The sequence below is a fragment of the Harpia harpyja genome, chromosome 4 (assembly GCF_026419915.1).
Source record: "Harpia harpyja isolate bHarHar1 chromosome 4, bHarHar1 primary haplotype, whole genome shotgun sequence".
Lineage (NCBI taxonomy): Eukaryota > Metazoa > Chordata > Aves > Accipitriformes > Accipitridae > Harpia > Harpia harpyja.
In genome coordinates this window covers 64,054,408-64,080,787 of record NC_068943.1, presented here as the reverse complement: position 1 = coordinate 64,080,787, position 26,380 = coordinate 64,054,408, and the positions used below count along the sequence as shown (strand labels likewise).

Sequence of the window (26,380 nt, the reverse complement as noted above, 5' to 3'; positions counted from 1 at the left end):
GGCGACCTGCAGGGGAAAGAACTTCCTGAGAGCTCTGTGGCCCTGCTGTGCTGCCAACGTCAGTTGCCACTGTCAGAGTTCTGGCTTAAGGCTCGAATACAGGACCTTGTTTTAAGCTAGGAGAGCTGAGTGTTTACATTTATAAAATGAATAGTAAAAAGTGGTTTTTTTAATTTGAAAACAAAAGGTGTATAAATAGATTCATCTAACCACAAAAATGTTCCAACAGAATAGTAAAGACACAGAGACAAAAGCATTAACATTAATGACAATATAGTTCTTCTATTTTAAAAGGTTGGCTATCCAGTTTCCTCTACCTGATTGATAAGAGGTTATAAATGTCAGAAGAGTTTGTATTTTCTAGTTAAACTTGCTAGAATTGTTTATACTGAGATCAAACATACACATGTTCCTTTATTGTATGTTCTTTTTCATATTTCTTCTAGGCAAGTTAATTAAAATATTTCACTAAAAATTACACTAAATACAGAGCACAATAACAGCAATCTTTGAAGATTCCAAAAACTTTATCAAAAGCACACCATTTATATTTACTTGAAATTGGTGTATGTTAGGGTAATTACTGCTGTGCCTTCAGGCTAAAGGAAGTACTCTCAGCCAAATTATACAAGGGTGTGGGTTAAATGAAGCATTACTCTTTGTTTGGCAGCAGTGGATATAGATTGCAAAATCAGGGTGTGACGTAGTACTGTGGGAAGACTCTGCCAAAAGTGATTTGGCCTGAGTGTGCCCTTACTTTCTCAATTATGTGATCCTAAAACAACCAAATCTAATTAATTCCTAAGTAGAGAGGTCCTGTTAACTGTTTTCAGTCTGAGCTTGTCTGTACTTTCAAATAGATCTTGTCTGTAATTTTGGCGCTATTGAGCTACAAGACAGCAAGTGTTAAAAAAGTGCATATTTAAATGCAGTGCTAGCTGGTTTCAGAGGTGGAAACAGTTCTTCTGCCTGAGGGTTGTGCAGCAAAGTATCAATTCCCTGTCCAGCAGAAAGTTCAGGTCAGCAAGGATGCTGTCTGTAGAGCAATAAGCATGAGTGAATAAAAAAGAGGACGTTGATCCCTCCTTGTATTGCTCTAATCCTTCTGTTCCTATCATTTCCAGAGGAGCTGGAAGGACTGGGCGAAAGACCCAGGAGCAGCCATAGTGCACAGGAGGGAGGCATCTCCCTCTCCCAAGAGGAGACCTAGGTCCTTTGACTTCATTCCTGGTTTTGACAAGTGAGCAAATCCCAAGTATACTTAAAAAAAAACTCCTTATTTTTAGGATATATTATCCATGCTTTTTTGGTATACATACATACTTTTTCAACTATTTTAAAAACCCTCTGCTAATTTTGTAGATAAATTTTTATCTGTGTGAAACAACTAGACTTTCATGGATTCATATGCAACTGTTGCTACCCTCGTTGCTGGTGCCTCGAAGCACCAAGTTCAGTGAGAGCAAGCTTCCCTCACATGATTCATTCTACTAATGTAAAACCTTTTAAATTAACTTTGGGTATCTGTGGTCCATATTATGCCCTGCAATAGGCTGTGGTACCAGTGTAGCTTAATACTGACCATGTCAGTCCTATAGAAAGTAACGATAGAGGATGGTGGCTTGGGAAAGCATTAAGAAAGCAGAAGGCACATACAGAGAAGCGAAGGCCTCTACGGGTGCGTAACTTAGATGTTGCTATTGTCACACAACCTAGTGACCTAGTATTATTTACAGAGCTGGCCTCAACGTGCTGCTTTGATGCAGATGAAATGAGAGCTTCACTGGAGCTTGCCTTCTCACTGTTAGCTTGCTTTCTTGCTCACTGGAGGTTGTAAGGAACAGTGACTTATTGCTTGTTGGCTTCAAATGAGGTGGTAGAATTGCTTTAAAACTCTGCTCTTGAAAACTTGTATTTGAGTGTTTTCTGCAATCTTATGGCATGCTCCAGTGAAGGAGCAGATTGCACAGGTTCCTTCTTCATCTTTAGCCCTCACAATTAGGGCTCAGTTTCTTCAGCTTTTACTTCCTTGGTCAGAGAAAAAAGTTCTGAATGACACATAGGCAAATTAAAAAAAATTCCTTGGAGTCTTTCTTGCTCACTTGACCCCAGGCTTTGCTCTGGCATGCCAGGCAGTCTTTCTGTAGAAGACTCTTACTGGGACTGCATAACAGATAGTATTTGAAGCTGTATTTCTCATCTGAAGATTGATTCTACCCTATCACATCCCCATATGCCTCTGGATATCACATCCCCTTTTCCTATTCCTGTCAATATCTTCTGTTTTGAATAGAGGGCCACTGTGTCTACTTCAGCTGCCTATGCTAGCTTCTGGTGTGTCATTGATTGTTTGGGGTTTTTTTTCCAGATTAGCTGAAGGGTGTTGCAGTGACATATGTTGATACAGGTCTTTCTGGAATCCATTCAGAGCCTGACTGGTCAAAGCAAGCAGACTGCTGCAGCTAATACACCAAAGAATAAAATATAGAAAATTGGAGCTTATTTAATAATATATGTTGAACATCTTTTGGTGTGATAAATTGCCTAGTAGCAGAAAATGTTCTGATAATTCTGTCACCAAACTTCTGGTTGTCACTATTTACCAGTAAAGCATAAGCTGTAATTCCCCTAGCTTTTTTTTTTTTTCCTAGCAAGGACTATAAGTGCTAAGATTCACTTTGTAAGATGTCATTTTCAGGTGAAGATCATAAATGGGCTCTATTTTCCTAATCCTTGCATCTTTGAATTTTCATTTATGGATAACCACATGTAAGCAGAGTTCACCTCTCTAATAATGATTTATGTATGGTGCATGTTGCTGGTTGAAGAACTTCTCTTGTAAGCCAGGTACAAGCTAAAACTGAGTTTGGTGTTTATCTCCTTTAAGGACACCAAGTCACACTCTTGGCATTTTTCATTTTAGAAATGTATTCAGAACTTGTGTTTTGAACTACATATTGATTAACTAGTGGTAACTTTTCACTTTTTGTGTCCGGCAGTACAATCTAACAGCATGTTCAGCCCAATTATATTTGCTTCAGATTCAGCTGCTTCTGTATAAAAAGCAGAACCAACAGGAGAAGAAAAGTAATCGTGCTACTGTTATTTGGAAAACCTGGAGTGCAGCGCCCACTTAATACACATGTATAATATACCACCTCATGTGTACCTTGATAACAGTACTTTATTGGAAAGTTGGTTTCCTTGTGCTAAAGAGCATAAAGGACACTTCCGTCTTTTTTTGTCTACTTGTATGGGTAAAGGATCTTCAGCAATTGAAATTGTGGTTTGAATTAAGAATCTTCCTGCAAATCAGCTTTTCTTACCAAAACAAATAATTTTGGGGGTAAGTTCCAGGAATCACGCAAACAGAACAAGGTGTGTCCAGCGTTGTCTGTATCGCCAGTTCTTGACTTAATAATTTGGCACATGTGACTGTGCAAAAACCATCTAGGAAGATATAACAACTGCGTGCTTTTATGTGAACAAGGCTATTAAGGCATATGCTTTGAGAGTTCCAAACTTACAGCGTTACTAGACAGTTTTCTGTGTTTTGTACGGTTGTTTAGTCCTTCTGAAGAAACAAATGTTTGTGTAGCAGTTAGCAATTAAGTCAGTTTTAAAGAAACCTAGATATCTTTCATAATGCATAATGTATAGAAATGGGTTACTTTCATAATAAGCTTTGGAGAAGAATTTCCTGCCCTTGAATATTCAGACCTCAGTAATCCCCTCTCTCTTACTGATGATTATGAGAACTTAGCAGTTGCTGCTTTCATGTGGATTTTGGATTATTGGAGATGCAGTATGAGCATAGTCAGTAGCGATTTTAGCTGCTGGTGTTAGTCAAACCAGAGAGGATGGGTGATGTAATTAAGCTTACATGTTAAAATACTGCAGTTTTTATCAGTTTGGCACTACCTGTGTGATGATATGAAAAAAGCTGTCATGTTATTATATTAAGTACTTAATCGAATTGTATGTCATGATACTATAGAAAATATTTAGTCAAATAGTACTTCTGTATTCATTCTGAGTTTAATTTACATTAATATTTTTGTTTACATCTTTAGACTTGCTGTGCAAATATTCTTGTTTGTAAAATTCCTGTAGAAATAAGATACAAATTCACTGGATAGGACTGTAACTTCTACTTGCTGGCTTGACGCTGAGATAGTGTAAAGTCTTACTTTCTTCTAATATGAGTTGCAGTTATTTGGGTTGCTGATTGAACCTTGGAGAGAAGTCTGTTTTCTCCAGAATGTCCAGAGTTCTGGAAATGGGGTCTTGGCCCAATGCTGGGCACAGTCCCTCTTTATGAACCTGCCTGTCTTGGTTTTCCGTCTTTTACCTCTCCTCAGATGGCATACCACTTTGGAAGTGAAAGGGAGTATTGCCTCCTAACAATGTTCTTTGCAAACGGTTTCCTTTCCATGCTTACTTTTTTGCATATCCTCCATCTAAGACCCAAGGAAAAATCTGTCTAGAACAGATTGCTTTTCAGCTCTTTGTCAAGTGATAATTCAAGCTTTCTACCAGGGTCTCCTGTACTAGAAGGTGGCCCTTAGTGGCTAAGTCATCTTTTTTACTTTCTCCAAAGTAGCATAACATTTGGTATCCACATATTTGTATAACCTGTGTAACTTCTGCTAGAGTATCTGTATGGTGGCTGAAGGCTGAGAGTATAGCAATAGTGATACTTTCTAAAAAGCATTCTAAAAATCCACTGCTGTAAAAGCAGGCAGCTATTGCATTCTAGAAAACTTTGCAGGACTTGTAGGTGAAGGACACTGAAAAATCAACATCATTGAAATCTGTGCCCAACTGGATCTGCAATGTGTTTCTTTAATGTTGAACTTAACTTTTCAGTATGTTTTCCTCTGTAATGGATGACACCAGTATTAGTCTCAAGCATTTTGTCGTATATTATTTACAAGGAAGTGTGTTCAGATTTTGTTACCAAAGTTGCTACAGGCCATTATTTTATTTCCGTATGCAGTTGGAAATAAATTAGAAAGGACTTACTTATTCATACACATTCTAATCACTGATATGTAGAAAAACTCTTCTTAGTTTGTTCATAAATTGTCTGAAAACTCGAAAGTGTGCATGCAAAAACTCATATGTGGTAGGTCAGTTTCACCACACACACATTCTCCTCAAATACCTGACCAATCTAGTTTCTAAACTACAAAAGGGAAAGTAAACTTAAAGACATAGCCTTCTCTTTCTGAAAATACAGTAAGTATATCTGCTATGAACTTTTTTTTCTTACTCTTTTGATTTTAGACCATATTAAAATTCTTATGTAATGGTTTCCTGATTTAGTGTCTTGCCAATGATCCTGCATTTTTCAAGTTTAATAATGTATTAATTGTTTGGCAGTCATGGAATTTTCTGCTAATATTTTCTCAAAATTAATATTCAGTACTGGCTGATAGTGCTAATTTAATGGAGAAAGTAGGCTAGGTACCAACTAGTGGATATTCCGGTCATGATAAAGACCTGAAATGCCAAGCTGACTCATTTTTTCCAGCATATTGCATATGATGTTGCATTTTTCCTTGAATGCAAATGTTAGAAAAATGCTGCATATGTTCTTCAGGCAGTTACAAGATTTTTTTTTTTTTTTTTTTGGTCAAGATTTGATTTGACTTAGTTCGTGCAGTAACTGGCTATTTTTTCTCAGCTGAGAAGACTTTGCATTGCAAAAATGTTAATGGCTGATTTTGAAAAGTATCTGTGATATTCTAAGCATATTTTCTTACTTACAGCTTTCCATTTGTAGAGCAACAGGCTAATTTGGTTTAAGTAACTATGGGTAACTAGCCATTCCTGAATTTCAGCTGTGAGAGGAACCATGCAAAGTATATTACTTTGTTTTCCTTCCTTGCATAATTTTCATTCTTTGTCCTTTATCCCTAGTCAAGTACATTTTCTAAAAACATGAGTAGACTTCCTGAGGTCAGTAGATACTTGACTTCAAGAGTTACAGATAGAGTTAAATTCTATTTAACTGTATTACATAGAAATTAACTATATTAATAAGTCAAATTTAACTGTACTACATATTTTTAGGAAACAGATAAGCATAAATCCTGCTGAAGAGCTCCAGTTCCTCTGATTCAGGGAGAGTAAGTTAATGCAGAAGCAAAAATATTACCAAACCCAAAAGTGAAGGTTGCTACTTAAGTGTTGGGCATCCACAACTCTTAAAGGACTGCAGTTTCTGTATTTCATGAAGTATTTTTTCTATAGGGTAACACTACAAGCTTTATTTAATATAATACAAAATAAGTTTCTTTTCAAATTTAATTTAATTTGTTTGCATTTAAATAGTCCGGGTGAGCTTAGCAAAACTAATAATGACTTTTCTCAGGATATCTGCAGCACTGGAAAAAAAATAACTCTTATTAATACAAAGTATGTGTCATAGTCTGCATTTTCCTTACATCTTTTTTATCTGCTATCTAGAACTTGTAAATAATATTGCCAATCTGATTTCAGAATGCTGATTATATCTGTGCAGGCTTATTGATGTTTGCTGTAGAGTCACTTTCTGTTCTCTACATTGTAGAAACAACTGGATACAATAACCTCTGCTCATTTTCAGTTGTATCTACTGCCATTATGATGTAACGTTAGAGATTGTCATAAATTAGCACATTCCTGATTAGCATGAATTCAATAAATGTTCTTTACTTCAAAAGAATGCTTGGGACACGTGCTACTACTTGCATTGTTTATATATGGTACTGTAGAAACTTAACATTTGCAAGAAAAATGTAAGATGATGATTTGATAAGATTACTCAGAAATAATTAGGTGGGTGTGTAGGCTGCTAAATGTATTTGATTTTAATCTCTAATTAAAAAGTTGGATTTTTTAATTGTTTTTGTGATGCAATAGTTTTTACTTCATTATACCTTTTGTAAATAGGGGCCAAATTCTACCTGTTGATTGTGCCTAAGTACAGGATAAATATATTCATATGAAACAGTATTCTCCTCAAAGCCAGTGACAGACTATCTCCATAGTTCCTTCTGGAGGATTATTCTAAGATACAGAGCAAATACACGTTTGTGCCCTTGTACACCTTGAACCAGGAATGAAAATGATGGCTAACCTTGAATGAATATCTCTATGCATTCTTTTGGCTGATGGTAGATAAAATTATGTTGTGGGATATGGTACTGCCAGAAGCATAATTTTTTTTGTGTGTTAGTGCTGTCTGATGCTGAGGTCTTTTATATGAGGATTGGAATTAGTTGGTGTTACAGTGAAGGTATCTCTCTGTGGATCTACAGGTGTGAATTCAAGCCTTGCTCCATTCCACTGCTCCAGTGTTCACTTAGCTCTGCTGCAAGGGCGTACTTGGTCATTTGGGCTGCGGAATCAGGGACAACCAGACGCAGTAGCTAGAGAGAACTGTACCAGTCCTTGGATAAGAAAGTTACTGTGTTCAAGCACACTAGACCAGTTGTCTTTCTCAGTTTAGGAAGACTGTGACTGACTCATGGTTTGGGAAGTCAGAGTTCTCCTGGAGAACTCTGGAGAGTTGGGGCATCTACTGGAAAATTCTCCCCCTGGAGTTGGGGCATCTACTGGAAAATCACATGTTGGTGTGAAAGAAGCTGCAGCAATATGTGTGGAACTGCATGGTACTGAATTGTGTAACTCCCTAGAGTTACTTTTCTAGATAACTGTTTTTAATATCAGCATTTAGTAAACAATTGGTTAAAAAGCTAAATATTGCATACTTTTTTTATTGAAAGCTTATCCTTCTGTGCAGACTTTTCTGTGTAGTATAGTATTTTGAATGGCAACCAGAGCCTGATGTATTGACGTAAGTTCCCAAGTTTCTTTCATTTTATAAGTTTACAAGTTTTCATTGTATTAATGGGGATAGGGAAGGGAAACAAGAAGAAGTGCTTTTCCACCTATCAGCACAGCTCTCTTTTGGCTTAATTGTGGAGGGGAGTTGGGTTTGGTTTTTTTGTTTTGTTTTGCGTTTTATGTCATTGCCATCTAGATCAACCTCTGCACTAACTGGAGGAGTGACATGTGGCAGCAGTAGAGCTAAGTCTTCTCTCTCTCTCATTTTTTTTAAGTGCATACAGCATGAAAACAGCTCTCATATCTGACTGTTAAAATAAATTAACAGAAGTTTCTCTATATAACTTAGAGAAAGTAAGAGTAAACAGAGAGGTATTTCATTTGTCCTATAGATTTTGTGGTTTGGTTTTAAATTGATAGATTTAGGTTAACAAATTGGAAGCCCACTTGGAAAAAAAGAACGACATTGAGGAGATAGTTCAGTCTTTTCCAGATGCTCCGATAGAAGAAAAAAGTGGGGAAAAGACAAGGAGAGGGCTAGTACAGCATGGGCTCACCTGATGTTGAGCAGACTTCTGTCAGTGCAGAATACATTGCAAGAATCTTGCAGGCATTTGTAGAAGTCCTTTGCATTCAGTAGTGATGCCATCACAGCACTTTGTGTATACACACTTAAACATAGCATGTGAGAACTGTTTTGAGAATATACATTTTAAATGGTTTGCAAGATGTGGGCTCTCAAGAGAATTAACCATTTCCTTTGGCGTCATATTAGTTACGAAGAGAACGCTGTTTTAGAAAGAATGCTAAAAATACTCTGTTCCTTGTCTCACTTAGAACTGCTTTTGAATATAGTTTTCTTAGTCTACATTCAGCCAAAGTAGTTTTAAAGCTATAATACAGATTAAACTTCATTGAAACAATTTTCAATACACTTTGGTCCTATACATTCTCCTGTTCAATTTGGAATATGTTCAAAACCATAGGTGCTAGGCTAAGTTATGTAGACCAGAATTTTAAGTGGGTTTTTACATACAGTATTGGATATTAGTAAAACATCTGTTTTGCTGGTGAAACAAAAAGGTAAGCTTGTGTTAAGTGGATGCATCCACTCCTTTAATTTTATGTGAACTGCATCTGAAAATGTTTGTGGTGGGTTTTGAAAGTATTTGTGATCCTGTGTTTAAGTGAAGGAAAACAGGTTCTTATCCAATAGATAAACAATCTTTTTATTTAATGAATTCTGTTTGATCTATTAAAGCATAATTGTTGTGAGGATAAAGCCTTTGAGGGAAGATTAATATATATTTAGATCATTACAAAATGACCTTCTTTCTCTTATATTGAGATATATATATAGCTTGAAAAATAAAATTACAGAAAAAACTGAGTAATGCTGCTCTGAAAGCTTTTACTTTTAAAAAAACTCAAAACTTTCCTTTGAAGCCTAAAGTAGAGATTATACTGCATACTAAAAATATGTTTTGGTCACAAAGGTCATACTTTTGAACAGGTGACTGTGCTGAAAACATAGTTCTGTTTACTGGGAACAGTTTAAAGCCACAGAAGATGAGTAGGAGAAGGACTGAGCTGATATCTCATATCTGAGCTGACTTTGTTTTCCCAGTGTTTGTTGTTTATTTGGGTGTATTTTAACTATGCCATGTTGCAAGTTGCACAATATAAATTATAAGAAGAATATCTGCAATAACAAAATACCATTTCCTAGAGGCATAGTTTATTTTCATGTCTTTCAGGATTTGTTTGTGGGTTTTTTAGACATTCATAATTAGTGTAAACTGAAAGTAAAACTCAATTTAAAATAGAATAATGTGGAACTGGAATAGGTAAGATTTTTTTTTTCACTCTGCATGCTTTAGAGGAGTTCATCGCAGAAATATCTGAATATTAACTTTTTTCAATTTTCTTAGTTATGTATTTGTTCACTGGTGTTCTGTGATTTTTCTGAGGATTTTCCAGGATGAACTTTTAGATGATTTCATTAACTGTAGATTCCATGAGACAGGAATCCTTGGAGAATTATGATGCACAGATACCTTTATTGAAGACTTAATTTATCAAGAGCATTTCACAAAGGGAGAAAAAGCCTTCTTTTGAAAAGTTAATTAAAACATATATTCTGTAATGAATGTTCTCTCAGCCTCTATTAAAAGAGGAATTTTTCACATAAACGTTAAATACTAGGTGATTGTAGACAATCCAATAGGATAATAGTGGAATTACGTGACTCCCTAGAAGGACTTTTTTCCCCTGTTCTGGCTCTTTTGCTATTAATTTAAAACAAATATAATAGCTAAAGATGCTGTTACTTAAAAGGAAGTGTTCTTAATTATTTCAAGTGCTATTTTGGGGCATTGTTGCTGTTATAAATTTCTGTGTAAGTCTAATCTGTTTGGAAGTGAACTCATCTACTTCCTGTGTATTTCAGCCCAACTATTTAGAATTTGATCACTTCACACTAATGCACTTATCTAGAGGAGAGGGTAGTTTTTCAGTGAAAGCATGCAATAAAAACTGGGAACTTGGTAGTACAGACGTGTGCTTTGGACAGGAGGACAACTATTTGGTTTCTGTCTTCTTTTCTCTTTAGTTGCAGTTATACTGGCAGAGAATATATCACCAGAAGTGACCTGGGGGAACTAAGGATAGACTATCAGTTCACTGTTCAAATTATACAGGAAAATAATACAGTTTCAGGCTCCCTCTCAAGGCAGATAGCTACACGGTTTTTCAAAAAATACCAATTCTCTGGTAGGCATTTACCTAAAGTCAGCACATGCTTGGACTCAGAAGATAATTGTAGCGAGAGGATTACGTGGCCTATAAAGAAGAGCTGTCCTGCTGTTAAATTGTGTCAATGTGAAAATTCTGATCATTTGAGAAAAAGCAACAGCATATATCATTTTGAGACATCTGACATCACATTTAGACATTAGCAGTAGGTTCTTCTAGAAATAATTTATTCTTCTCGTGTACAATTCCATATAAAGGAAGCCACTGAAGAATCAATGCAGAGTAACAGGAAATACAGTAATTCAATATTAATAATTTCATAGGGAAGATTAGCTTCTCAAGACGTACAAGTTTTGAAGGTGAAGACAGCAAATGCTGTTAGAGAAAGAAGATTGTTGGAGAGTTCAAGTAAACCCTCTGAATCAATAAAAATGCTTCTCCATGAGTAATTCTGAAGCATCCTTAAGATATGACAGTCTAGATTAACCTGGGTGTTGGGTTTTTTTCAGGTTTGACCTTACAAGGGATTTAATGACCTTTGTATAAGCTCAGGCTGAGGGTCCCAAGTGTCCTGTAAACCTCATTTTTGGGTGAAGTGGAAATGCCCTTCTGCAATCCTGACCTCAATTTCAATACCTCACTATAGTAGTTGAAAAGTTTGCACAGCCTGGATTAGAGATAACCAAAGCAAGCAGTGCTGAGGCTGTTAGTCACACCTGCTCAGTGTCATTTACATGCTTCATCAAGCATGGAACCACGTCAAGCCAATAGCTGTGTAAAATTGCTTTAAAAATCTACTGCATCATTTGAGAAAGAAGGGATGGATATTCGCTTGCTTGCTGAATGGACCTTGTTTTGTGAACGAGGAAGATTCGAACAGGGTTTTGGGTCGTTTGGTTTTTTTTAATGACTTCTGAATGTAGGAGCTACTAAAGGAATGCTTGATAACTGAAAACAATTAACAGATAACACTAAAGACTACTTTGGGGTAACGAATAGGTATGATCAATATGAACAAACAGCATTGGCTCTGTGGAGCGTAGAATATTTGGACCCAAGTGTGCTGTGGTCTATTTAATGTTTACACCTCAAGCGAAGTAATAAGAATTTCCTGCTTGTTTTGCAAAAAGGCTCTAGTCATGGAAAACACTAAGTCAAAACCAGGGCCAGCAGCTAGAATTCAGTACAGCACTCCTTATATCTTTGAGTTACACTTCTGTCTCTTTCCTACACTTGCAGCAGAACAGGTCTGCACTGCCCTTTATTGAGGCTTGATTGGGGATATCAGTCTAACCATAAATTTTCACCTGACAAGCAGCTAAATATAGAGACTGCACAGGAGTACTCACATACATAAACATACAGTCCAGAAGTACTTGGAGGTAATACACCTTTTCCTTAGGTGAACAAGAAAGTCAGTGAGATTACTGATAAAAATACAGATTGCTTTCTTTTTAATTAAAGTTTGAAGACTTTTCCAAACAAGCAATTGTTTTCACCATATATTTTATATGGCTTTTATCTTAGAATGAGTTTGTGTGAACTGGCGCAACAATGCAATGCTCAAATTGAAAATCCTATGGTAGAATAATTAGCTGTCTAAAGAAAAATATTTTTTTTAATCATGCAGACATTTTATTGGTCTTGAATTTGTTGGGGTTTTTTATTCAAAGAATTGATATGACACTTGCATGCAATAGTATATCCATATGTAGTACCATCTTTGTAGCAACTTGTTTTGTACTGTATGAGTATGTAGATAACAGCATTAATAGGAGTAATATCCCCACTGACTTTTGGTGTTAGTGCTGAACAAATGTTTAGCATAGTTTATTTGAAAAAATGTAAGCTTCAGGTCTACTGTCTTTGAGTATGGGTTGAATTCAGAAAATGGTTTCTATTCTCATCTCTTTCCTTTTCTGAAAAGAGATGGAAAAAAGTAATAAAAATCAAAGTAAGCCTTTCAAAATGAAATATTTCAGGATTTATACAAGCTTTTTTTAAATTATTAAGACCACAATTTTTTATTCATATGCAAAATTGAAAAATCAATTATTGCACTGATTTAGCATTTCTCACAAGTACAAAATTATTCACATGCAGAATATCTGCAGGAGCATGGTTTAACTGTGATTGTTTGAGCTTGCAGCTTTTCTTATATTTAGAAATATCTAAATATCTTAATGATTAAACATTTATGAGTAAATCTCCTGTGAAAGTCTAAACCACTAGGCTTTAGAAAGTATACTGTAGGTGGAGTTGTGCAAGCTTCCTTGTGGAGCTGTGCCAATACATGGGAATCTGAATCTGAAAAGTCCTCTTTATTCAAATACTGGACTCCTCGAGAGTAGGCTTTTGGAGTGGCAAATGAAAATGAGTTTTTAGAACTTACTCCTCTTTGGAAACAAAACTTGTTTCAAATCTAGTGTCTCACAGAGAAAATCTAGTGAGCTTAACTCTGTGTTGTCTGGCATCTCTGTACTTGAGAAACCGTTCTCCAATGAAGCGGTAGCATTTTTCACTGTCATATTCAACTATTTTCTGATTTTTGTATCTTTTTTCTTTTTAAGATGTTTTTCTTAAGTATACAGCTGAGGAGACCAATAACAAAAAGATAAATCCATAGATGATGAAAGGATTTTCCTGAGCTTAGTAGTTAACATAATAGTTTGAAAAGAAAAGAATTTACAAGTACTTGTTCAAATGCACTATGTAGAGAGTGAATAAAATAAACAGCAAGATGTGTTGCGATAGGAACTCAGATGATCAAAGGGAACTACTGAATAGGCATAGTTATTCTTTCAGATAAAATAAGGAAGTAATTCCTTTGAGAGTTTTTGTGATCATTTCTGTTGGAAAACTTTGTATGCATTACTCAGAAATTCAATGAAGAGAAAAGCAATACAGCCTAGATAATAGTGTCAGCTTTGAGCACGAGGTGGCATGTGGACATAGCTTGAGCTATTTCTCCAGATCATTTGAATGGAAATATTGGATTAGTTAACCTTGTGTCAGGTCTGTTAGTTAAATAAACCCTCCAACTGTTCCTGACTGAAGGATGCGTAGTTGTGACTGAAAGATGCTGCTGCTTTTCATTAGAATTTTGTCAAACATATCCTGCTAACATAATGATTTTAAAATAAAATGGTTTATTCGATGGAAAAGGATAACAAGCAGAAAATTCACAGCCTTTTCTTTTCACAGGGTGTTTCAGCCCAGTAGGAAATCCTCTTAGCCGAACACGATTGGGTAGACTACAGACGGTAAGGAATTCTATCTTTGCATTTTTTTTAAATTGATGTTTAACTATAAAATATCATTATTCACAAGTTCTCATTGTAGAGAGGGTTTTTTTTTTATCCTGTCTTTATTCACAAAAGAGGTATCTTCAAGCAAATTGTCTACATGGGCAAATAAGCTTTTGCTGCTGCCAGCTGGTAGCAAGATCAGATATCTGCAAATGAAAAGCTTTATATTTTTTTCATGGTTTACTTTTTGTTGTTTAGAAATAAATAAGCTAAAATCATAGTCCTGTGTTTTGATTTTTACTAAGAATACAGGCATTGGTAAGTAGGGAGAGAAAGCCAGGACAATAACTTGAAATTGAATCCTATTTACAGCACCACGTTTGCATTGTTTACTCATACTTCACCTTTTTGTAACAAGTGAAATCACAGCTATCCTCTGTTTGTTTAATTGCTTATCTGCTAAATATTGATTGGAAACTTCTAGTAATTATATTTGTTACTTTATTTATTTCTGGTTTCCTGATCACCATAATAAAAATCCAACAGAATCTATAAATACTATTAATTCTAACTATACACTTGATAAACCTGGATTAAACACAAAATTAATGGAGAGACTACTGATGGAAGAACGAGTGGTGCTTCTGAATACTGAACGTATGTGTGGCTCTAGAAAGCCAGGCCTGTTGTACTGGAGATGTTAATTCTCCTGCACACATGGACAGAATGCCATGATTTAATGTTCTGTCTTAATTGCATGCTAATTGTAATTTTTCAGAGAAATATTACAAGTGGACATAAATTAACTTGGGTCATTTATAGCTGTTCTACAGTTTGGGTTTAGGGATTTGGTTTGAGTTGGTTTAGGGGTTTTTTTGGACCTACCTTATTTAACAGAATCTGTTAAGAGAGTTGTGGAAGGCTGGTAAATAACATAGGATTCACCAAGAAATTTTGAAAGTACGGCTTGACATTGCGTTTTGTTAGTGGCTAAATGGTTCTTGTTTTCACATTTTCAATTTTTTAGCCATCAATTTGTAATTTTTAGGAAAAAATATAAATTGTTCAATCAGTATTTTAGTGCTCTCCATTACAGCAAGCTCTTTAAACATTTACAGGATCAACTGTTCTGGAAAATACTAAATAGCAATTAATTTAATTTTTTTTTTTTCTGAGAGGGTTTAATTAAGGTTTTGAATATTTTTGTTACTTTTCCTGTTATAAATGCAGTAATATATATGTTATAAGTGCAGGTAAACCGAGTAATTTATATCAAGAAAGTAGCATATTTACAAATGACAAAATAGTTGAAGAGGTTTTGAATAATTTCAGGAGCTGGAGTATTTCACATGCTTCTGAATTGATCTTTTTTCCCTTTCTTGGTTTTTTTTTTGTTTGTTTTTGTGTTTGGTTTTTTTTTTTTTTAATCCTTGTAGGCTTTACTGCAGCAGCTGTGTTTGCATTTCTGTTTTCTGTTTGTACATTGCAGGTTTCAATAAAGTACAGCCTGGCACAGTTTTGGTTTTTTTCCTCTAGGCAGATTATAGATTCCCATGCTCATTAAATATTGAAGGGCTGTAATCAAATAAGAATTGTAGTCATCTGGAGCCTAAGGAAGTAACTTTACAGTGTCTACAGACAGATTAATTAAGACCAAAGAGGAGTACATTATTCTTAGCAATTAATACTTTTAGAATCATTTTAATTTAACTGTTAATACTGTCCTTGTACTTCTATTTCCCATAGACTAAATTTGTACAGTTAAGTGTCCCGAGCTAGGAGTGTATTGACAATTGGACCAGAGAACAAGAACAGTAATATGACAGTGCTAACAATATTCAATTATTTTATGCTAAGTGTCAATTTATTTAGTGTTTCATTTAAGGCTTCAGTTACTGGGGTAAAGAGATTGTGTGACATTATTAGAGAAGGAGAGGATTAAGTAAATTTCTAACCACTGGGTTCATAAGGAAATATGAAAACAATGGAGCAACTATAAAAGCTTGAATTGATTCTGTAAAATGTTTAAAAATTTTAACTATTGTCTCACTTTTAAGCCAGTCGCGGGTTTTTTGAGCACTAAAAGTTCATTTCTTATTTTATCTCCTTTTAAAAAAAACAAAATCAGAAAACAAAAACAACAACAAAAAAACCCCAGAAAGTAACACTCTCGGAGCCTAGGCTATTACACACTGAGGCACAGATTTACTGAACAGACAAGGGAAGCTTTAACACTCATTCCCTGTGTCTTCAATGGATTGTTTGCAATGTAACACTCCTAATTTCTCTTCCATTCTGGCAGATAGCCGGTATAGGGAGGTGGAGTGGAGAGAAGCAGTGGCACTGTGCAGCATCCAAGAAATAGATGTTTGTCCTTCTTCATGTCACTGAGTCTGTCACTCCTAACGGGAAAAGCAGGGAGGGTGGCTTTGGCCCTGTATGCACACACATTGGGGTTCACCCCAGTATGTGTAGTGTCCGCCTAAGATTAATCTTAGAAAAGCTTATTTTCCAGGTGTAGTTATTAAGAGTTAATGACTAATTAGAAAGTGGGACTTAATCTGTATGTTTATCCTGTTACAAAGAAGGTATTTACATATAAGGAAGAAGCATATGAAACCACTTGTAGACTTTACATTTTTCCTTTTTTTTTTTTCTTTAAACTTTGATATTGTGGTATTTGAAATATATTTGTTCAGTAACAGAAATGAAATGCTGAATTTTTTACAGAAAAGACAGTAATAACATATCACTTGTTCTTACTCAGTGCTGCTTCTCCTAAGGGAAAGAATGCTATCTAATGCCCAAATCCTGTTGGCCGCTATACATCTGCATGAATAAAAGCAAAACCTCTATTATCACAATCACTGAAACTGCCCAATTAAAAAGAAGCCATAAACATTTTAATTAGTGCTATTATCAGGATTCGGTGACACTTGATACAGCAACTTATTTATCGGTTTACTCTTACCTGCAATGCTCTCTTTTGTATTAGTGTCTTAAAACAGTTTTTGTTTGTTTTTATATTAGAAATGTCAAGGCTACTAAGCAGGTTAGTTGTGGATAACAGCATGATACTCTGTGGTCTAGAACTCTGCATCAATTGCTGGACCTATTTATCTTCTTCTGAGGATGTTCCTTACACTGAAAGTTCCCAATAGCTTTGTTCAACCAAAATCAGTGTGACACAGCAGGCATTTTCAGCAAGCATTTTGCTCCTGTTTCTCACGCATGGACTGCCTCCCAAAAAGATCAATGCCTCAGAACATAACTATAGCCCCACGTCTGTTCCAATGCAAGAAAAGGATTAACTAGTTTCCATCTTGCATTAAGAAAAGGAGACGTTAATATTGTATTAAGAATGATGTATTCATACACTTCAGTACGTCTGTTGCTTTTTGGAATCCTGAAAATGTGGCTTAGTCTTGTGACACAACATAAAAAAAATGATGTTTCTAAACTGAAAAGCCAGTAGGTTTTGCTGGGTATGACTTGCAGTATAACTGGTAGTTGGCACTATTTGAGAAATGGCATGGCACGGCAGAGGCAGCTCTGCTGCCTTGGAGTAGCTATGTCTGTGGCAGGCAGCCGTGTCAATTCCCCTGTCCCGCTGGAGGTAGGGTGTGTGTGCAGCCCATGACACGCTCAGAGTATCTCTTTAAGAGGAAACTCTTTGGATTGTTGTTGCCTCAAAAGTTTAACACAGTGTCTGAGAACGTTCAACATAGTCTTAGGATGACTCATGGATTTTAGCTTGTTATTTCCAAACAGCTCACTCTCTTCAAGCTCTTCTTATGTTGAGTGTTTGAGAGTGCATAAATACTTTATTAAAAAGAGAGAGAGACAGATTGAGACACAATAATGGGGCAATATGAGTACCTGAACTAGATACCTAAATAATACTGCTAATAATTCTGATGAATCATTTTTGAGCAACAGGAGGCACTCCCACCCCACAGGCTAAGCACATTGCTTGCACAGTTCTCTTAACCTTGAGAATGGAAAATGAGAATTAGCTGAAACCTGTAAGGCAGTGCTAACTACCAGTAGACCACTGAACAAGCCGCGTACTCTGAACTGCAGCTCCACCAGTCTTTGTTCAAAATTTGTTTATCAAATCAGGCAGTTACACCTTCCCCCCCCCCCCCTCCCCCCCCCCCCCCCCCCCGTGTGTGTGTGTGTGTACATAATTATTCAGAACTCTTTAGGTGGTAGGCTTAGATGTTCTTCTGGTAGATGATAAGAATTGAGTGCAACTGTTTGCTTTTATACTGTGTTCATCTGTATGGACTGCATGTGTAACTACTGTAGCAATACTGAAACAATCTGGAGACTGGATGGAACCTCTGTGTTCAGGATAGTTAGTGATTTCTTTCCGTATGTGATAAGCATAGCTAAGTTAGGAAAACAACATTGAGGGCAAGAATCTCTGTTCCAGAGAATGCCATTTACTCTGCTGAGGATTGCAGTAATGAAGTTCCTTGGATCACCCTAATTAAAAACAAACAAACGAACGAACAAAAAACCAGCAGAAAATAAAAGGAGCAATACATTTTAGATATGTTTTAAAAAAGAAGAGAAGAGAAAGAAGTTCATGCAAAAGACTTTTAAAGGAGGGGCTGTAAAATATGAAAAAGGTGAAGTATGTTGGATAGAAGTTCTCAAATATAAATGTTGTTTATAATGTGGTACAATCTGTTATGGGTGGAAATGTTGTTTACTCTACAAAGCTCACATTTGATTATTCTCTTCTAAAATATTTTAATTGCTGTGTAGTATTTCTATTCGGTATTGTAGTTTGTATCCTTTGACGCACACAAAATTTAGGGGAAACTGGTTTCCCCTTTGTGAAAATAGGCTATTGAAAAAAATTAACACCAGAAAGGACTTCCATCTCTTCCTTTGTTCTAATTTGTTGTTCCTCTGATAATTTTCAAAATTTTCCCATTTTAAATCTTCTTTCAACTGAAGAATTCTATTGTTAGACAGAAATCAAATTTTATAGGTACAGGCACATCATAATTATTGCATTATATACCTGCTATTCCTTTGACTTCATTGGAAATCTGAAGAGTAAGTGGTAAAGATAGAACAATTAGAATTAAGTGGAAAGTATTGGTTATTAAGACCAACCTGAAATTCTCCATTATATGAAAGTGACATCTTTTGAATACTGGTTCAGAGGTGAAGTTCACTGCAATAACTTCTTAAACATCTACCGTAGTATTTGCAATGCAAACAAGCTTAGACTGCATAGTCATCAACCCTCTGTCTTCCCCCATGTTGACTTTAGTGTAGTGTACATACTTGAAAAACTTAGTATCTTCTTCTAAATATCTACATAGCCAATATTACTCAGTGTTGCTTAACATCACTTCTGCTTTTTCTTTTTTAAAAAACACATTTTATTACAGATAATTCTTACTGTTTTACAGTAGACATGAAAATACTAAAAATTATAGTTTATCAAAATACTTCATATTAAAGTTTTAAAATAATTTCTTCTTCTAGAATGATGACTGCCTGACTGCACTGGGGGTGAGAGGAGGAAGCAGTTGTCCACTCGGGCAAGAGACAGTAAGTATTATGTAATTTTTTGCAGTGTCTTCTATACCTGTTACACTGTATCTGTGCTTTTGAAAGCACATTCTTTTTTTTTTTTTTTTTTTTTTTTTTTTAGCATGATCCCAAGGCTTTTTTTGCTGTCCCAGGTTTTGTAGTTCTTACAAACATGTTTATAACCGGCATAACCACGTTACTGCTTTTTTTATATTGCTCCTGAAAAATAATTTTGTAAAATTCTGATTAATATAGATTTCTTTTGCTTGAACTTGGACCCAGACAGAATTTAACAAATGTCTGAATGTCACACCAGAAGAAATTCCATTGCTTTGGGCATAATTGTGAGTGTTTTACATTCTTCTTGGGTCCTGAGGTGCACCTCCTGTATCCCCTTATGGTCATTTTCTGATCATATGTTTCCAGAGAATATAATGGCAGTTTCCACATTTCGTTTAAATTGTCAGGCTTGCTAAACCAGTTGTGTTACAGGACACATTGGTATTTTATTTTTTTTATTTCTGGGGCATGAGACAGTGGGACTTCCTTGATTGGTTTGAACTGTTTGTTGGCAGTGTTTCCATGTTCCTGAATTTTTGTAATTTTTTCCAAAAACAAAACATTTACACCAGAACTATCTTACAAAAGACACTGCAAAAGGAAGTATTTGTTGCTCTGCCTTTCATTGTTTTTCATGCTGCCAAGTAATTAGTGTTACATTGCTTGTTTTTTTTAACCCTAAGTGACCTCATGATTTTCATAGTACTATTGCTAAGGAAACCATTGTCACTTAACTGCAGTGGGCACTGTTAGAGCACCCCTTACTGGACATGATCATGCAAGCTTCCAGTCCTGTACTGTTTGTCTATGGTGCTCATTAGTGTGTTTTAGTTTGGTTCTGATCTATAGTTCATATTTCTGTATTGTCAACATCACCTGTAATTATTGTATTAGCTTTCCTAATGGAGGGAGGAGAGTTATGATAAAGGATATTTTATTTTTTAGCTTCTTTATGTAAGTTCGGGATTACTGAATGCATATTTAGATAAAATTCCCGTCTACTGAGAACTATGCCAATACTAATTCTTTGATGCTGACCACCTCGCAAATTACCACATAGAATTTACAATAGTAGAATCATTTCCATCTTTTCCCATTCATAACTGCTTTAATCTGTTTAACTGGTGACATGACATTATGAAAATACAACTGACATTGGCTATATTTTTACACACATAACTCACAGGTGATCTTACTCAAAATAGAAATACAAATATCAAAAGCGCTGTGCACTTCAGCAGTCTTAGGATTTAAATGCATGCATTAGTAATAAAAAAAGGAAGTTTTTTTCTCCAAATCCCTATCTTCATAACTTTGCTGTCTCCTTCAATCCCCTATAACCTCCCATTGCTCCTAACAATCCCTGTTTCTGACCTCTTTACTTACAATTTCATAGAGGAATCTGAGGTGAAGATTGTATGTAGGGAAACAGTGTTCTTTGTGTAAAATAGGTCATAATTTTGCTCTTCACTTATGATGAGGGAAGTGAGCAATTCCCTTATTCTTTCAGTTCACTTGTTTTCTTTTTGGTCTTTTCTGCTCTGAATTCATCGGGACAGATTTTTGTTCATCGGGCACGGGAAATAAATAAGAAATTATACTTGATATTTTCATATTCAAGGTAGAAAGCAGGCTTCTGGTAATGTATTCTATGTAGTATGCGTGGTGCTGACCACGCTTAGAACTTTTTTCTAGAAAAGTATAGATGCACTGTATTTCACTGGCAAATGGATTTATTATGTGAAATGGAATATAAATGTATTTTTGGCGGATATTTATAAAATAGTATATGCAAATCCTTATTTCTAAACAACAACAACAAAAAAATGAAGTGGAGTGATCAAAGCAAAACTTTGCAATGATATTTTTGTACTAAATTTTTCCTTCGGTAAAACTGTTATACTGTTGAAGTATTTATTCGAACACATATGCTTCATGAGCACACACAGAATGGTATCTGAAGGTAGTGTAACAATTCTGAGAAAATGAATGTATGAAGTTTTTTTTTTTTTTCCTTTTGCTTCACAAGTAAATTGCTTATAAAACTAACAGCTGCTGTTTTGAAGCTAATCTTAGTGAATTGAATGTTCTTAACCATTTCTACAAGCCCACAGTCCTTTATCTTGCCTCTCCTGCTGCTTTCCCACCACCCCTGATCCCATTAGCAAAACTTGAGACAGCCTCAGCTTTTACCAAAGTGCAGCTTTGGTTTCAGCTGCTTTTCTGCAAGAGGAAGTGAATGTTGCGCTTTTTTCTCTGTGGCATGGTTGTGATAAAGCTGTGGTGCTCTTATCTCTCTTTTAGGTAGTGGCTCTTTATGACTACACAGCGCATCGATCAGATGAGCTAACCATCCATCGCAGTGACATTATCCAAGTGTTATACAAAGATAATGATAACTGGTGGTTTGGCAGCCTAGCAAATGGACAGCAAGGCTATTTTCCAGCTAATTATGTGGCTGGTGAAAGTAAGTTTACTGCTGTCTTCCTGGTATACCGGTGTGGGTTTAACTGATGGTCCAAGATTTTACCATGCAGTACTGCTTGTTGTTCTGAAGATACAAATTTATGTAGCACACAGATGGCATAATGATGACTTATTGCAATGCAGAAATTGTATAAAGTTAGCTAACCACTTAGCAAGTTGACATACCTGACTTAGGAAGGTATTGGCATGTAGTTAAACATTCCAGCTTATATAGTACTGGCTTAATTATCATTCAACTGGATTGATTCCTTGTCTCTTATTACATATAGCCACCTGGTTCATGCCCTACCTTGGCAATGTTTTAGGACACATCAAAGCATTTCACAGACATCTTAGGTTTTTCTTAGGCAACCTCTGTTAGATGTAATCAGCCACTTCTGTAAAAACTCTTGAATTTCCCCCTACTCTAATAGAGAATGCTCAGTTCCCAACTAAGTGGATTTCAGTATGAAGTTTTAAAAGAACAGTAATGGTTAAATGTCATATCTGAGCATTGAATTTGCTACCAGGTCCTTGTCATTAGTTTTGATTAAACTAATACAAACCTAAATGAATCTGAACAAATAATATAGTAAGCAACCTACTGAGTCAGTTGATGTAAAGATGCTCAGTGTCCTGACAGTTGTTAGCATTCAGCTTATGGATGTAGTGTGTGGTTGCATGCCACAGGAAATTAATTTGCCTTCCTAAACTATCAAACTATCAGTTATACTGCTGTTTAGAAATCTTTTAACCCAACATTTCTCAAGATGTTTTCCCCCACTTTCTAGTTCCTCCCTCTGTCTTTCAAGTGAGGTCTAGTATTTATGCCTCTTCCCTAAAAAAACATGGACATAACACTGTGCTAACTTGATGATGGTAATTAAAGTTAGCTTAACTACTGCCCTTCCCCTTTGTCCTCCCCTTGCACATCCTGCACATTTTCTCTTTCCTTTCTTCCTTGCAAAATAAGCCAGAGAGCAGTCTGTAGGAAGTCTTCAGTGATGGCCAGTTGTTCCTAAAAAAACAAAACAAAATTTTTGAGGCGATTGTCCAAGTTGTGCAAACTGTGCAAAAAAAAAACCCCTGGTATATAATTTGTTATTTCCATTGGTGACCATCTTATTATTGAATCAGAAGAAATGCATATGGTACCTAACAAATGTATCAGCTGCATTGCTATCAGTACAGACTTTGTTCTTAGTCATGTAAATGTTTGATTGTTTTTATTTTACATAATTACCTATATAAATTACCTATATATAAATCAAACTTAAATCTAAGCTTACTGATATAAATAAAAGTTAATGGGCAGATTTTGATAAATTCTCATACAAAGTTTGGCTTCAAACATTTTTCACCTGTTTCAGTCCACATCCTGGTTTTGGCTATATTGTAATGTCATGTTTGTTCACATAAAATAGATACTTCCATAATTCTTTCATGGCTCTCATAATCGTGAATTATGGATCCTGTTTTCAGAAGAATATGAAGAACAACCTTCAGGATTAGTGCCAGATTCTGCTCCTCTCCTACCTGAAGGACTAACAGAAACAGAGGAAGGTTCTCCAACACTAAGACATAAGGTAATAATTTGAGAAGGAAGGATTCTGTAAGTATGGGTGGAATATGTCTTTTGTGTGCCAGGTGAACTGTATCAATTGTCGATCGTTTTTGGAAAAATTTCTTATGTGTAGACCTCATTCCAGGCAAGCAGCTAGATTTTCAGCAGATGTCTAACGTTTGTCTCGTGTGGAACCAGCTGTTCCATCATGTGGCAATTAAATATTCTGTCTTACATCATTGTAATGAGTGGTGAATCTCCCACTGACTCCAAGATTTACAGAAGTGTCTCTCACAGCTACCTGATGTAAATGACAGTTGAAGAAACAACATGGATTTGTCAAAACCTGACATACTTTAGGGCAATTGACTGTCATTCTTGGAATATGCACTGCCGACAGATTCTTCACATTTTCTGCCATGAAATTTCCTTATCTATCGGGTTGCTTAGAAAAAAGCTGTGCTGTTTTTCTCTCTAGAGTTTTTCAGTCCATGTAATAATATCCTAATTAAAGATATATATTGTGATCATAAAGCCTTATTACCAGACCAGGAGATAGGCTGCATCTAAACGTGCTTACTTGTCAATGGATGTTTCTGTTTAAAAGCTGCTGATGGTTCTCTGATGTGAATGACTGCACCTATCCTGTAGGTTGCTCAGGAGAGTGGACTATAGAGACTTCATAGTTTGAAGGAACAAAGGAAAGAAAGGCTTTTGTCTTGACTATACCTAACATCTCTCCACTCCCACCGTATACTTATTGAGTTGCAATTGCATATGGCATTATGTTGCTGTTTACGTATCACATACTATATTGTACGCAGAGGCTGCATTCCTGTTTCTGTGATTTCAGTTAGCAGTCAGAATACGGTATATACAGAGGACAAAGAAACAGCAGCTAGTTTTTAGTCAAGGAAAAAAATAGGGGCTTGATTCTTACTTCATTTTTTTCAGCTCTGTAGAGATACTGCTATGTGCAAAGCAGACCAAATGACTCTCGCTTCTCCAGACAAAGAGATTAGAAACTTTGCATAACTTATGTTCCCCTTCTGTGAAGTAAGGCTGATGATTGTCTTAAAACATGGGAAATTTCGTAAGCAAAAAAAAAGTGATAGAAGTTAGTTCAATAACTGTTCAGATTTAAGAATTTTTTTATTCCAAAAGGTTTGTATCCTTCTTAAGTGTGCTTTCCACAGCTATTCATTTAGTAAAATGGTACTAACATAACTACTTTAAAAGTGACTTTTGTTCAGATTTCTTCCAAATTACTTGACTTTTCCATGTACTTTTCTAAAATTGAATCTAATATTTTGCATCTGATTTGCAAGACGCAAAACTTACACTGTGTTGCTTAGTTACAATTTTTTCTTTTTTCAGATGATTTATCTAATCTCTGCTACATAATATATATTGCAATATTCGAGGTTAAAACACTCAAAGCTACTTCTATTAACCTTTTTTGTGTAGCTTTTGTTTTTAATATGTGAATAGAGAGAGGTAGCATTTAATAAATTATTGAGTACACATTACTCACTTGGCAGTCTTGCTGAAGCCAGCTGTCTTGTTGAAGCCAACTGCTATAAATCGAATTACTAAATGTTTTGTTTCTAACTATACTTGAAAAATGGAATTAATTACTACAGCGAGTACTAATAATTAATCTGAAGTATCTTTTACCTCTTTGTAGCTGAGAAACTCATACCCAAACCATTGTCCATGAAAGACAAGGGTGCATTACTTCCAGATACTCCTGTAAAGGCAGACTGGAACAAATATAAGAAAAATTACAACATTACTGGAAAGCATGAATATTTCTTTCATCTGTTGTCTACATTGCTGGAGGCAACAAAGGTATCCCACAGGGAATGTGTTGCTACACTCACCCAGTTTCAGTCATACCCAGAGCAGAGAAGGGAAAAGTGCTGAGGTACTTACTGTCATTGAAGACTTCATCATTTTTATCCACATCTTTTTTTCTGTTATAATCTCATAGGAATCTAGTTGATTTACTGGATCAAAATACTTTATGTGCACTAACTGATGTTACGGACATTTGCAACCAGTATTCATTATTCAACTTTGTGAGAAGTAACATTTGATTAGTTTTGATTGCTTATGTTTTCTCAAGTGTCTAGAGCTGATATTTTTCTGATAATAGTTTTTGTATTACTAGTAGCACTTTTTTAGTAACAGTAATATTTCATCAGAATATTCTTTACTTGATTCTACTGGCACTTTGAATTAAAATGACTGCATATTAAATAATTAGTTGGAATTTTGTAGTAGTCTATATAGTACATACAGATACGCAAAAGACATATGAATGAAGTGTACGGTAACAGTCCAAAACCAAGCAACTATGTTGCTTTTTGTCTTGCATGGCATCCAAGGGCACTACAAAATCATAAAGAGTCCAGAGAAGAGTAATGAATCGTTTACAAGTCCTGGAAAAAATGGTATAAGAGGATATACTTACAAGACTAAATTAGCAAAGAATGAGCAATGAAGACAGTGTGTAAAATAGTACATGATGTAGAGAGGTGAATTGGATGTACTGTTTTTTTCCTTTTTTTTTTTTTTTTTTTTCCCCTTCTGCTGTTAAACAAGATCAGGGAACATTAAGCTGGAATGGAACACATCTAATATTGGTAGAAGAAAATTTTTGTTTATGCCATGCTTAGTAAACCTGGTGAACCTAGCTACTACAAGACACTATTAAACTTATGTGCTCAGGGTTTAATTTTTTTAGTAACACATTTTAGGCTGAGGTAATGACTGAGACTCCAAAAACTTCTGAATGGCTGGGAAACACAAATCTGATTGTTTTTTTTTTTTTTAATTTCAAGTTACATTAGCAGGTATAAATCACCAGGAATATAGTGAGTTGAATCAA

At 35.5% G+C, this 26,380-nt stretch overlaps 1 protein-coding gene across 8 annotated transcripts in view; it reads left to right on the top strand.

The window, feature by feature from the left end:
• Nucleotides 1–26,380, top strand: part of AHI1 (Abelson helper integration site 1) — a 100,137-nt gene that overhangs the window by 58,685 nt on the left and 15,072 nt on the right. For 6 of the 8 annotated variants that reach the window (XM_052784430.1, XM_052784435.1, XM_052784431.1 and 3 more), the window contains exons 20-23: nucleotides 13,795–13,853; nucleotides 19,350–19,415; nucleotides 21,762–21,924; nucleotides 23,406–23,509. In XM_052784430.1, the coding sequence (XP_052640390.1) occupies nucleotides 13,795–13,853; nucleotides 19,350–19,415; nucleotides 21,762–21,924; nucleotides 23,406–23,509 (392 nt within the window). Of the gene's footprint in view, nucleotides 1–13,794; nucleotides 13,854–19,349; nucleotides 19,416–21,761; nucleotides 21,925–23,347; nucleotides 23,510–26,380 lie in introns of those variants that run through there. The other 2 variants (XR_008234766.1, XM_052784439.1) reach the window with 2 other exon arrangements.